The 14,035-nt window shown below is 40.0% G+C and overlaps 1 protein-coding gene across 1 annotated transcript in view; it reads left to right on the top strand.

The window, feature by feature from the left end:
* Atad1 (ATPase family AAA domain containing 1) overlaps positions 1 to 14,035 on the top strand; it is a 50,090-nt gene that overhangs the window by 10,794 nt on the left and 25,261 nt on the right. The window contains exons 3-5 of the mRNA XM_051146344.1: positions 7,651 to 7,749; positions 10,838 to 10,958; positions 13,297 to 13,497. Of these exons, the coding sequence (XP_051002301.1) occupies positions 7,651 to 7,749; positions 10,838 to 10,958; positions 13,297 to 13,497 (421 nt within the window). The remainder of the gene's footprint in view (positions 1 to 7,650; positions 7,750 to 10,837; positions 10,959 to 13,296; positions 13,498 to 14,035) is intronic.

Raw genomic sequence — 14,035 nt, 5'->3', positions numbered from 1 at the left:
GGGGGAGGAAGGATTGAAAGCCAGAGAGGTCAAGACACCACAGGAAAGCCTACAGGGTCAACTAACCTGGGCTCATAAGACCTCACAGAGACTGAACCACCAATCATAGAGCATACATAGGACTGACCTCGGCCCCTACACGTATATGTACAGCTTGGTCCTCATGTGGGGCCTCTAACATTAGGACCAAGGGCTGTCTCTGGATCCTGTCTTTGGATCCCTTTCCTCTAACTGTGTAGTCTCAGTAGGAGAAGATGCATCCAGCCCTACTACAACTTGATAATGCTAAGGTGGATCTCTGAGTTAGAGGCTAGCCTGGTCTACAAAGTGAGTCCAGGACAGCCAAGGCTACACAGAAAACCCTATCTTGAAAAACCAAACCCAAACCAACCAAACAAAAAGAAGTTTCGTAAATATATCTCCGAAAAATGTTTGGAGATGTGTAAGTTTATTGCCTGCATTTGATTACAAAATAATTGGTGAGAAGTCTGTAGCTTGTATTTGTCAGCTTATTTTCATTATTTTAACACTCTGTGAAGTCTGATCGATATAGTATTCTTTTGTTTTTTGTTTTTTGCTTTTATATGCATTGGTGTTTTATGTGCATGTATGTCTGTGTGAGGGTGTTGGATCCCCTGGAACTGGAGTTACAGATAGTTGTGAGCTGCTGTGTGGGTGCTGGGAATTGAACTTGGGTCTTCTGGAAGAACAAATAGTGCTCTTAACCACTGAGCTATCTCTCCAGCCTCCAGGTTCTTTTGTTTCGTTTTGGGCTTGTGAAGAGCAGAAATGTATTTCTCACAGTTTTTAATACTTTGAAATCAAGGTGCCAGCATAGTTAAGGTCTTGTTATGTGCCTAAATGTAGCAGTGTACCTCCTCTTAATACCTCACACCTCTCCCCCACACCCTCAAGTCATGGAAATCAGTTCACCTCTCAGGCCAGGATTTGATAAAATTTCACCATTTTAGCATTTTTAAGTAACAGGGCTTTTCATTTCATTGCATTTGTATGTTTGTTTGTTTTACTTTATTTTTGTTTTTCAAGACAAGGCTTTTCTGTGTAGCCATGGCTGCCCTGGAAGTAGCTCAGTACACTGCTGGCCTCAAACTCACAGAAGTACACCTGCCTCTGTCTCCTGAGTGCTAGGATTAAAGGTGTGTGCTGCTGCCAACACCACCCGGCTAAGATTTATTTTTATTTGTGTTAGGTGGATATCGCATGAGTATAGGTTTCCATGGAAGCCAGAAGAGTGTGGCAGATTCCCTGGAACTGGAGTTAACAGGCAGTTGTTAGCTACCAGTATAGGTGCTGAGAACCAACCCGGGTCCCCTGGAAGAGCAGTAAGCATTCTTGACAGCTGAGCCATCTCTCCAGCTCCAGGGCTCTTAGGCAAAGATTTTGTCCGTTTTTGTCTTTGTTTCTCGGAACTCTATAGAAGTTACTATAGTAATAGCTTATTATAATTAAGACTTACTTGAAAATATATGTATTATTCTAAATACTTGCTATATGAAGTATCAGATATTATGTTTTCATTGTACCTTTAGAGAGGGTCACTAGTGATGGAGGTGATTATAAATTCTTGAGAGCTTGGTCACTAGGATAGGCAAGGAAAGAGTTAAATAGAAAGACCATGAGTTGAATTGAGTCATAAGGTAGGTAGGAATAATAAGACCAGAGAAAAGGCCTAAATAGTCTAAGTTGGGGAAGAGATTCTACGTAGTTGGCTGTAGTGGGCCTGTGGGAGAAGATAAGGACTGCTTTATAGACTCAGGGAACTTTTATTCCCTTTCTTTTCTGGAGAGTAGATTGAGACTGATCTACAGCATTAGAGAAGTCCGTCACCAACTCAAAGGGAGTCTTGATGCTTCTTGCTTCTAGGGTTATTCTGGTCCCATAGTAACTTAATAGCATTTTGCATATCACTGTGGAAAACATGATGGGATTTGCTTGGCCAGTGGCTGTGGCTTCTCTGTATTCTCTTCCTGCTTTCCTCCCTATATTCCTGACTAACTCTGGAAATACACTATTGACCAGTTGAAGACATTTATACTAAATATATTTGAATGGCTGGATAATAGCAGTGCAGTATTTTTAGGATGGTTCACCTTATAGTAGTGTGTAGGAGAGGCTAGAAACTACACCTTTTTAGAGACTACAGGAGTCCTGGCAAAGAGCTAGAATAAGAGTGGGAAAAGGGAAAAGGAATGGGCTGGCTAAAATTGACTTGAAAATTAGTGCTGGAAGGACTTTGTGATGATGTAGAAAAGAATAATACATTTTACAAATACAGGCTTGTCTAGATTCTTTTGTTTTTTTGGTTTTTTGAGACAGAGTTTCTCTGTGTAGCCCTGCTGTCCTAGACTCACTTTGTAAACCAGGCTGGCCTCAAACTCACAGAAATCCGCCTGCCTGCCTGCTGGGATTAAAGGCGTGCACCACCATGCCTGCCTGTCTGGATTCTCTTATGTTTTGTAGATGTTCTTCCACTGAGCTATATTCCAGCTATGGTGGTTTGAATAAGAATGGCCCCATATACCCACATGTTTGAGTGCTTGGTCCCCATTGGTGGAGCTGTTTGGGAGGGATCAGAATGTGCGTCCATGTTGGAGGAGGTGTGTCACTGCCTTGTGGTTGTGGATTAAGATGTAAGCTTTCAGCTGTTCTTGCCTTCATGCCTTTACTCTGCCACTATGGGCTAACTCTCCTACAGTAAACCGAAATTAAACACTTCCTTTTATTAGTTGTCTTGGTCATGGTGTCTTATCACAACAATAGAAAATAACTAAGACATTAGCCCTTAAGTGAACTCATCCTGTAGACCAGGCTGGCTGGAACTAAGATCGGCCTGCCTCTGCCTCCCAAGTGCTAATATTAGAGGCATGTATCACCAACATCCAGGCTGATTTTTTTTTTTATATTAGCTACTAAATTAGAATTATATAGTAAAATCATAGGAGAGAGAAATAAGTATAATAATCATAAAGGGAAAATGTTAAAGGTGTCTAAATTATTCAGATTTCTTGTTAACTCTTTAAATGTGTTGCTTATTGTTCTATGATTACTTAATTGCAGCTCTGAGCTGTGACCTCACTGGAAGGACCAGAAGATGTCTTTGTTTCTGCCTAAGTTTAATAGTTCCTCTCTGTGTTTTTACTCCTAATATCACATTGCAGAACGGTGACTCTTCTGAGTCTGATGAGTCCAAAGGCACAAGTGTCCTTTCCTCTAGTTTCTCTTCTTTCTACAGAGGCAAAAATATCAATATTTTAAGCCCTACTTCTTTTAAAATAGTAGTACTTTACATAGACGGGAAGAAGGAAACCATAAAAGGGCAATGAAATGGTGTAAAGGATAAAAAACCCTATGGAACTGTTACAATAGGTCATTTTCCTCCTATTTTGTTGGGGTTAATTTAAAAATATGATCTAATAAATGTTTATTGCTATTAATCAGTAAAGACACAGACACCTGTTGTATTTTTAGAATAGCCTTTACCTGGGCCATGGCAGATCCTACCTCCTAAGCTATCTTTTACCTCCCAAACTCTTGTACCATGACATCTGCTCTAATTTTGATTTGGGCCATCTCCACCCATAATTCCATAAATACTTGCAAATGTTCTCCATCTCCTCCATCCACGCTGATCTGGCCATGTCCTCCTTTCCCACACCAACCCATGGTGCCAGTTTGTTTTTTCCTTTTCCTGCCATCCTGCCTTGCTTTCTCTTCCTTCTCTTTCCTCTCCTTATGGTCCCCTTGACACTAGCCTGCAATCCCCAAACTCTACCTCCCTTTCTTCTGCCAAATACCAAGCTTCAGCATTTTTTATTAACCAATCACTTTAAATTAGGTGAAGCAAAGTTTATGCAAGAAGGACAGGTGTCCATCTGGGAAGCAGCCAGATCTTGGGGGCCAGTAATTATCATTAGAGTACATAGCACCAGACCAACTCCCAGCACCATTTAACCAGTCTTCTCCCGTACTCCTCATCTTCATTTTCTTTTCAAAGACAACCTACACTTGGTAAGGCCCGCTATACAAAACAGGCCAGCACTGATGAGAAAATGTGGTTGCCATTGAAATGTGAAAGATCACACTGTACATGAGTTGGTTTTTGCCCAGACATTTTTGTTTTTCTATTTAAAGTAGCCTAGAATTAGAAACTCACTTCAAGGTCTCAAAACCAGATGATTGGATAACTTGTTGACAAGGCATGTTCATTTGTAGGTACTTACAGGGTAGTTTTTAGTGTTGTATTTACTTGTATTTTGATGATGTTGTTGTTGGGTTTTTGTTTATTTTTGAGACAGGATTTCTTTATGTAGTCTTGGCTGTCCTGGGCTTGCTTTGTAGATCAGGCTGGCCTTGAACTCATAGCTCTCATCTGCCTCTGCCTCCCTGAGTGCTGGGGTTAAAGGTCTGGGCCACCACCGCCTGGCTGTGTTTACTTGTTAATCACGTCCTGCCCTCCTAAGTGAGAAATATTAGTTCTTCAGAACTGGGCCTTTCACATTAGAGAAACCAGGGCTTAAACTCCAGCGATGTGCCGCGACAGTTATATAACCTTGGCAGCGGATAACAGTGGCTACTTTTCAGGCTTAAAGACAATATCTGTTTCCCTAGAACTGGACGTACAGATGGTTGTGAGTTGCCATGTGGCTTTCCTCTGGGATCCTCTGAAAGAGCAGTCACTGCTCTTAATGACTGAGCCATCTCTCTAACCCCTCTTTTTACCTTTTCTGTTATTGCTATCAACACAACCTGAAGCTATAAATGGAACTGCTATTGCAGGAAAGAGACATGGTAAATGATGTTATATTTTCTGTTTCTATAAACTATTTTAAACTCTTAAAAATTTATTGATTATGTATGTATGTGAAAACACACACACACACACACACATACACACACACACACACACACACACACACACACACACACACACACACACACACACACACACACACACACACACACCCCTGCAGTAGAGAGTGGTGGAGGTCAGAGAACAAGCTGTGGTAGTCAGTTCTTGCCCTCCATCAGATGGGTCCTGGTGACCAAACTCAAGTCTTTAGCTGCGCCATCTTATTGGCTCTCAGTATAATTAACTTTATTTAGGAAATTCCACATATTAATAAAGGCTATTATTTAAAATAAACAGTTGTTACATACAATAACAATTTCAAGGCAGTTAGCTAATAAGAAAAGACTCAAAGGTTTTTCAGTCTCAGTAATCTCTGGATTTTAGGCCTGATAATTCTTTGAGATATGGGTAGGGGCTTCTGTGCCTTGTAGGATGAGTAGCAGCATCCTTGCCTTGACTGACTGTTGAGAGCACCATATCCTCCTTACCGCCAACTGTGACAGCCAAGTATTTTTTACATTGTCAAATGTCCCCTGGAGGTAAAATGACCCTTGTTGAAACCGACTGGTATGCCAGTATAAGACATACAGGGGAGAATAAATTATTGTCTTATCTGGAGCTAAAATAGCACAAAAGCTTTATTGATTGATAGGGAAAGAGAAAGTATGCATATTCAAGTGCTAAATCTGGAAACCACTGTTCTTTAAGTCCATTGATTTTTTTTTTTTTTTTTTTTATACAGTGGGTAGGTAAATTGGTTTATTGTATGATTGCCTAGTATTGTTCAGGAAATAACACATTTCTCCTTGCTAGCTGAGTCTGTCTGTAAATATATGTTCTGTGATAGGAATTTTTGGTAGCCATATCCCTGACTAACAGCAAGATCTTACATAATTAAAAGCATGCTTTTAGAGCCAGGCGTGGTGGCGCACGCCTTTAATCCCAGCACTCGGGAGGCAGAGGCAGGTGGATCTCTGTGAGTTCGAGGCCAGCCTGGTCTACAAAGGGAGTCCAGGACAGCCAAGGCTACACAGAGAAACCCTGTCTCGAAAAACAGAAGAAGAAGAAGAAGAAGAAGAAGAAGAAGAAGAAGAAGAGAGAGGAGGAGGAGGAGGAGGAGGAGGAGGAGGAGGAGGAGGAGGAGGAGGAAGAAGAAGAAGGAAAAGAAGCATGCTTTTAGGAAAAAATGGTGACTTAAAAAAAACAAACAAAACCAAACATAGTTTACCAGAGTACCTCAGTTCTTAAGTGCTTACTTCATTGCAATTGAGTCTGTTAGGTGTAAAGTTAATGTAGACACGATGACTAGTGATCACAAACTCCTGTATTACATGGTATGTGTCCCATGTGACATGGAGAAACAAACATAAATGTGTATGGTAACCAGAGTTGCAGAGTTGGTGGCTTGAATTCAGTTTCTGTCCCTTCTTCCGTTTGCTGACTTTTCACCCAAAACACATTGTTACTAATAATTTGACAAGCCCTGTCACATGTGTGGAGGTCAGGGAACAGCTTGGAGGAACTAGATTTCTCACTATGTGAGTTCCATGTGATCTTAGGGTGTCAGGCCTAGTGGCAGGAGCACTTACTTGCTGAGCTATCTTATGGTAAATTACTTAATCATGCTAAAGTTTGCCTGGAGAGATGGCTCAGCAGTTAAGAACATGGGTTGCTTTTCCAGAGGATCAGGGTTCAATTCCTAGCACACAAATGGTGCCTCACAACCATCTCTAGTTCTAGCTCTTGGGGATCCAATGCCCTCACACAGACATAGATGTAAACAAAATATCAATCCATATAAAATAAAAAGTCAATAAAAGAGAAAAAAATGGTACCTACTTTCTGAGATCTGAGTTCATCCATTTACTGTGTTTTGGCTTGTTTGGCAGAATCAGAATATGTCCACCATTGTTTTAATTTTTTAACTGAAAACTTGGTTGCATTGGTAGGACTTAAGATTTCAAGCTGTTTTGTCATACTTCAAGAATATACATGTCTATTATTTCAAGTTATTTTTATTGTCATCAATTGCCTAGATCTTTGATTAATGTTAAAAGGTCAGCATTTCAAAACAATGTGAAAGCATGTGTGTACAAGCACTTCTTGTGGATACCCTGAAGGAAGTGGATGTCTGTTTCAGATATTTTGTTAAGGAAAGAAACTCCATTGTCCAGTGTTTGTGATTAATTCATTGGACTTTTGTCTTGACATCTTACCTGTAACTGTCATTATTAATCCTACTAGGAAAGAAAACTAAACTACCCCTAGGTCTTTTGGGAGCCAAGGGAGCTTAAGCTGATCTTTTCAGGCATGTGTTCTATATAATCTCTCTCTCTCTCTCTCTCTCTCTCTCTCTCTCTCTCCTTCCCCACCCTCTCCTTCCCTCTCCTTCCCCCTCAACCTTTTTTGAGACTGGTCTCATGTAGCCCAGGATGACCGTGGATTTGCTCAGTAGCCCTCTGCCTCCACCATGGGGTTACAGACCCGCGCTGCTGTACCTGGCTGTCACTCAATCCTCAGCCTCCAGGTGCTGAGGTTCTTCTTTCCCACCATGCCGGCCCAGCTTTCATTTCTCAAAAGCTGATTAAATTTTCTTGCTTTCAGTAGAGTGAACCCTCAATTTCTTTCTTTCTTTTTAAACCCCAAAATTTATTAGAGTATCCTGGAAGAGTCTTATATCTTTTATTCATTGCTGTTCAGACTTTTTTTAAAAATCTGTTTGGAAGTGTCAGTTCCTAAATATCAAGCCAAAGTTTGCTTTTTCTTTTTTTTCTTTCTAGGCGGAAAAACTGATGAAGCAAATTGGTGTGAAAAATGTGAAGCTTTCAGAGTATGAGATGAGTATCGCTGCTCATCTAGTAGACCCTCTTAATATGCATGTATGTATCTTTAATCTGCTTTTTTCATTTTTACCTTGTTGTTCTTTTTTGGTCTGTGTCAAAAGATCTGGAAAACCATGACAAGTTTCAGTGCGTCTCTAGGAGTTAAGAGGGACTCAACACGGTGTTGGGCAAAGATGGGATTCATTGCACTAAATATATATAAGGCAGAGCAGCGCTACCAGGTACACTGTCTATCACAAGACCATGCTCAGCATTGTACCACGCTGTGATTGCACGTGCATTGTCACCACCAGAGAGCTCACTGGAGACCTAATCAGTGTTCTCACTGGGTGGGGACTGTTGATATTGACTCCTTTTTCACATGTGTATCAGATTTCTATACTCTGCAAGGTAAAGAGGTATTCTCCATAAGCCATATTGTTAATGCAGTTTAAACTCATTGGTCAGCTCATTGAGGTCTGCTGTGTTTATCTGAACACATAGGCTTAGTGGAACGTGAGCAGCACATGAAACTTCTTTAAGTCATATGGTCTTTAATTGTAGAATTTAATCTCGATTTCCTAATTTCTTTTTTTTTCTTTTTTTTCTTTTTTGGTTTTTTGAGACGGTTTCTCTGTGTAGCCTTGGCCATCCTGGACTCACTTTGTAGACCAGGCTGGCCTCGAACTCACAGCGATCCGCCTGCCTCTGCCTCCCGAGTGCTGGGATTAAAGGCGTGTGCCACCACGCCCGGCCTCTTTCTTTCTTTCTTAATAGTAGACAGCATAGGATCCTGAATCCTAGGTTTTGTAAGAATCGGGGCCTCTGCAGATGCTTTCCTCTGTTTCGGATCCCTCATGTGCTACCCTCAAGGACAACATAATAATAGATGTATACTTGGTGAAGTCTTTGAGGATCAGGTGAATGTAATTCAAGTTACTGTATGAATATAGCAACAAGTAGACAATGTACTTATTCAACGCATTAATGCTATGCTGGTATAAATGCGTAGAATGAAATATGACGGTTCCATCTCTGAGTCTAGAAAATAAAAATCTGTGTCTTAATATATGTATATGCAGAGATATATACATAACTCTAGAATCAAGCCCCTATTTTATTTTTACTTAACAATTTACAGCATCAGCATTTTGTGAGAACAGAGGGGCAGTTGTTTTTGTTTCTAAATAAAGATGTACTAATAGACAACACCAGTATTCTAATTTCTTTTCATATTTGTCTACTGGTTTGTACCCTTGACTCAAGTTTAAAGAAAGTAAATACATTGTAAAATATTGCCTCTAACCTGATTTTTACCATGCTAGTTAGAGGGAAGGCTATGTTGGTTTTTAATTTTTTCTTTTTCTTTTTCTTTTTTTTTAATGTGTGTGGTGCTGGGGATTAAACTTAGAGCCTCACAAATCTCAGTAAAGAGTTCTAACCACAGGCTGTATCCAAGAGCTCCCCTTGATTTATGTTATTTTTATGTCTTTTGGTATTTATTTGCATGTGCATTAGGGTTTTGTTTTGTTTTTTGCATGTATTTCTTCCTGCCACATGTTTGCCTAGTACCTTTGGAGGCCAAAATGTGTCAGATCCCTTGGAACTGGAGCTATAGCTGGTTGTGAACTGTCATGTAGGTTCTGGGAATCAGACCTGGGTACTCTGGAAAATTAGGTGGTGCTCTTAACAGGGCTTCTCTGTGTAACAGATTCCTGGCTGTCCTGGACTTGCTTTGTAGACCACGCTGGCCTGAAACTCACAGCGATCCACCTGCTTCTGCCTCCCAAGTGCTGGGATTAAAGGTGTGCGCCACCATGGCCGGCTCCCCCATTTATTTTTAAAAGCCCTGTTTAGAAGAGTTTTTATTTTTCTTCTCTTTTTTTGGGTGGGTGGGGTGGGGTGAGGTGGGGGTTCAAGACAGGGTTTCTCTGTGTAGAAGCTGGCTGACCTGAAACTCACTCTATAGACCTGAGTGGTTTTGAACTCAGAACTCCACCTGTGTCTGCCTCCTGAGTGCTGGAATTAGTGGCTTAGAAGATTTTCTATAGTATTAAAAAAAAAAAAAAAAAAAAAAAAAATAAAAAAAAAAAATATATATATATATATATATATATATATATATAAATAAACCTGTTTAGGACTTACTAAGATTTTTATGTTTTTATGTTTTGTTTCCTTATTTTTTGTATGTGTTTATATATGGTGTGAGTTCATGTGTGTATATGTCTTTGCATGTGTGTTTGAACATGAATATGAGGGAATGTATGTATACATGGATATAGAGGTCAGAGGTTGACATCAGTTGGCTTTAATCACTTTCTACTTTATTTATTTATTTAGTTAGTTTTTTTCAGACAGGGTTTCTTTGTGTAGCCTTGGCTGTCCTGGACTTGCTTTGTAGACCAGGCTGGCCTTGAACTCAGAGATCCGCCTGCCTCTGCCTCCCGGGTGCTTCTACTTTATTTGTTGAGACAAGGGTCTCTTGGTAGACCCAAAGCATGTGGGTCTGTCTAAGTCCAGCTATGCAGCTTTTCCCCAGGAGTCTAAGGCTCACAGGCGCATGCTGGTCTACCTTTACGTGGAGTCTAGGGATCGGAACTCCGGTTCTAGTGCTTAGATGGCAAGTGCTTCTTGCCATCCTCCCCAGCTCATCTCTAAAACTAATTCCTGTTGTGTTTCACAATGAATGTAATTACATTCCCCATGAGTTCCTCCCTGGTAGCCAGGGCTATGTTATTTATGTAAGTTTGTTCTCGGTCTTCCTTTGTTCTCAGTATTTCTTTCTCATGCATGAGTGGAATGAGTTTGCCTTATTCAATTACGGAATTTGTATGTTGTGCGTCTTGTTTTCCTGTTGCTGGCATTGAACCCAGCAGCAGGGCCTTATATGCTAGGCAAGTTCTCCTATTACTGAGCAACGCTCACAGCTTTGATGCTTTTTTTCGGTAATAAGTTGTTAATAAAAGAAAAAATGTCATAGAGTTTATTAAATTAGTTACTACTATGAAAAGATTTTACTTGTTTTTATCTGCAGTGTTCACCTTTTATTTACATGTAATTATTAGATTATAAAATGATTTGTTGTTGGGAGGGCTATGTATGTATAAGGTGTGAAATTCATGTTGACTTTAACTTTTACCAGGTTACTTGGAGTGATATAGCAGGTTTAGATGATGTCATTACAGATCTGAAAGATACAGTCATCTTACCTATCAAAAAGAAGCATTTGTTTGAGAATTCCAGGCTTCTGCAGCCTCCAAAAGGTATGTTTAATATATGTATTTGCCTAAGCTAATGCCTCTTAATAGAGGCTAGAAAACATTGAATGGTTTTGCCTTTAGGAACTGTTTTTTTCCCCGAGACAGGCAGGTTTCTCTATATTATCTTGGCTGTCCTAGACTCACTTTGTAGACCAGGCTGGCCTCAAATTCACAGTGATCCTTCTGCCTCTGCTTCCCGAATGCTAGGATTAAGGAACTGTTTTTCATGAAATCAGTTTCTTAGTAGAATGTCATGGTTCAAAGACTTGTTTCATAAAGAATTTTTTTTGAAGCCCAGTGTGGTGGCACATGCCTTTAATCCTAGCACTTGAGAGGCAGAGGCAGGCAGATCACTGAGTTCAAGGCCAGCCTGGTCTACAAGATGAATCTAGGACAGTCAAGGCTACACAGAGAAACCCTGTCTTGAAAAACAAAAAACAAACAAAAAAAATTGAGACATAATGTTTTTTGGTTTTTTTGAGGCAGAGTTTTTCTGTGTAGCTGTCCTGGTCTGCCCTTGAACTCATAGAGATCCACCTGCCTCTATCTCCTAAGTGCTGGGATTAAAGGTGGGCACCACCACTACCCAGACAATATATAATTTTAAAACATTCACTCATCCTTCTACTTGTGAAATTTTCATGAATTCTATTTCCTATAATACCCTCGTATAATAATCCCTTTATGTGAAACGCTTATCTACTCTATTTACAAGTAAATTGAAATATAAAGAATTAAGTCTAATGAGTTCACCCAGAAGCAAAAAGAGACAAACGGTATATACTCACTTATATCAAAACACTAGTCCAAGGGATACGTACCATGAAAATCTTTACTTACCAAGAAAGTGGGTCAGAGGAGAGGATATCTGATTGAGACTTTAGGCAAGAGTAGCATGGAAGAAAGAGGAAATAGTAGGACCCACAGGGTACTGGAAACCTACAAGAAAAACTTTATGACAGGCAGATCTGGGTCCTGGGGTCCTCCTCAAACTAAGGCACCAGCCAAGGAGAATATAGGCAGTAAGCTTCGAACCCCTACCAAGACCTAGCCGATGAACATGACACTCTCCACCGTTGAATGGAGAGTGAGATCTGACTCTCACACGAACTCTGGTGCCCCTTTTCTGACCATGTCCCCTGGATGGGGAGACCTGGTGGCACTCAGAGGAAGGTTAGCTAGTTACCAAGAAGAGACTTGATATTCTGAGAGCATATATAGGGGGAGGAGGTCTCCCTCAGTCACAGACATAGGGGAGGGGAGAAGGGGAGAAATGGGAGGGAGGGAAGAATGGGAGAAAACAGGGGAAGGGCTAACAATCAAGATGTAATATGAATAAATTAATTTAAAAAAAAGAATTAAGTCTAAAAAAAATTCCCCCCCAAATCTTTTTTTTTTTGCTTTCAAACAAAGCCAGCAATATTGGTTATTTCCAAGAAGCTTTCAGTTTATTTCTAGATGTTGTCATTTCTAAAGTATTATTATATGAGAAAAATTGAGCTTTAAATTAACGATTTAAGACAATTCCAATTCCAAACCTGTATGTAGATAGTTTTAATGACAATTTAGAAAATGCCACCACATTTAACTGAGAAACAGTAATGATTGCCAAAATGTTTAAGATGTTAACCTGTTAACATCTCGTGATATGTTAAAATATTAACCACCTGTTTTTGTATTTAGGGACAGATTGCTGTCAGTAAAGGTTATAGGGGACAATACAATTTTATCCTTTGGAAATTAAACTGGTACTGACTGATAGTCCCTTTTTAGAGGAGGTGATGATCTGGGAAAAGCTGAATGTCCCTTTGTTAAGACCTAAGTCCACGAGCAATGGCTGTGTGTGCCACAGTCTGTGCCTAGAGTTGATTACAGAACACTGTGGTGCTCTGTCAGCTGGTGAGGGTGGAGGGCATTAAGATGACATTGTTGGTCAGCCAATGACAAAGAGAATAACTTGTTTTGTTTTTCGAGACAAGATATCTCTGAGTAGCCTTGGCTGTCCTAGACTCACTTTGTAGACCAGCTGGCCTTGATCTCACAGTGATCCGTCACCTCCAGAGTGCTGGGATTATAGGTTTGCGCCACAACGCCCAGCTTCGAGAGTAGTTTTTAGGATCTTGACTTGGACCTTTGCATAAGAAAAAGATCTACCCTTGTTCACATTGAACTTAAAACACCTTTTGTCTTACTACCTTTTCTACTATTAAAAAATAATAGAGAAATTGAATACTGAGAAGACTTTATTGCATATGAAAGTAGTTTTATGTCAATTAATATGTAAAGCAATGAAAATCTTTTATTTTCTTGAAGGTAATAATAAAATAATGTTGATTTCTAGGTGTTCTTCTCTATGGACCTCCAGGCTGTGGGAAAACGTTAATTGCCAAAGCTACAGCCAAAGAAGCAGGCTGTCGATTTATTAACCTTCAGCCTTCGACACTGACTGATAAGTGGTATGGAGAATCTCAGAAACTGGCTGCTGCTGTTTTCTCCCTTGCCATAAAGTTACAGCCTTCTATCATATTTATAGATGAAATAGGTATGCTATTTCCTATGTGAGTATTTCAGAAAACTATTTAAAGGTGTCATGTAGAGGACCAGATTTAATTTTAGTATTTATCTAGGTTTATTGTAAACCAAAAGCTCTTTAAATTTTTTAAATCATGTATTTTATGTATATGAGTGCTGTGTCTTTATGTATATCAAAAGAGGGCATCAGATCCCATTACAGATGGTTGTGAGCCACCATGTGGGTGCTGGGAATTGAACATAGAACCTCTGGAAGAGCTGTCAAGTGCTCTTAACTGCTGAGCCATCTCTCTAGCCCTAAGATTTGTTCTTTATAAAGAATCTGTGTGGGTGAGTGTGCCATTGCACACAGTGGAGGTCAGAGGACAGCTTGGTGGAGTTGGTTCTTGTACATTTACACAGGACTAAAGGCAGGAGACTCATGCCACCTGGCTTGTGCAGTCATAGCCTTTACCTTTGAGCCATCTTTTTAAGTTTAATTTAATTTAATGTGCATTAGTGTGAAGGTATCAGATTCCTTGGTACTGAAGTTACAGACAGTTGTGAGC

Source organism: Acomys russatus, chromosome 5 (assembly GCF_903995435.1).
Source record: "Acomys russatus chromosome 5, mAcoRus1.1, whole genome shotgun sequence".
In the NCBI taxonomy this organism is placed as follows: domain Eukaryota; kingdom Metazoa; phylum Chordata; class Mammalia; order Rodentia; family Muridae; genus Acomys; species Acomys russatus.
The sequence above is the reverse complement of the archived record's forward strand: the minus strand, read 5'-3'. Positions and strand labels throughout refer to the sequence as shown.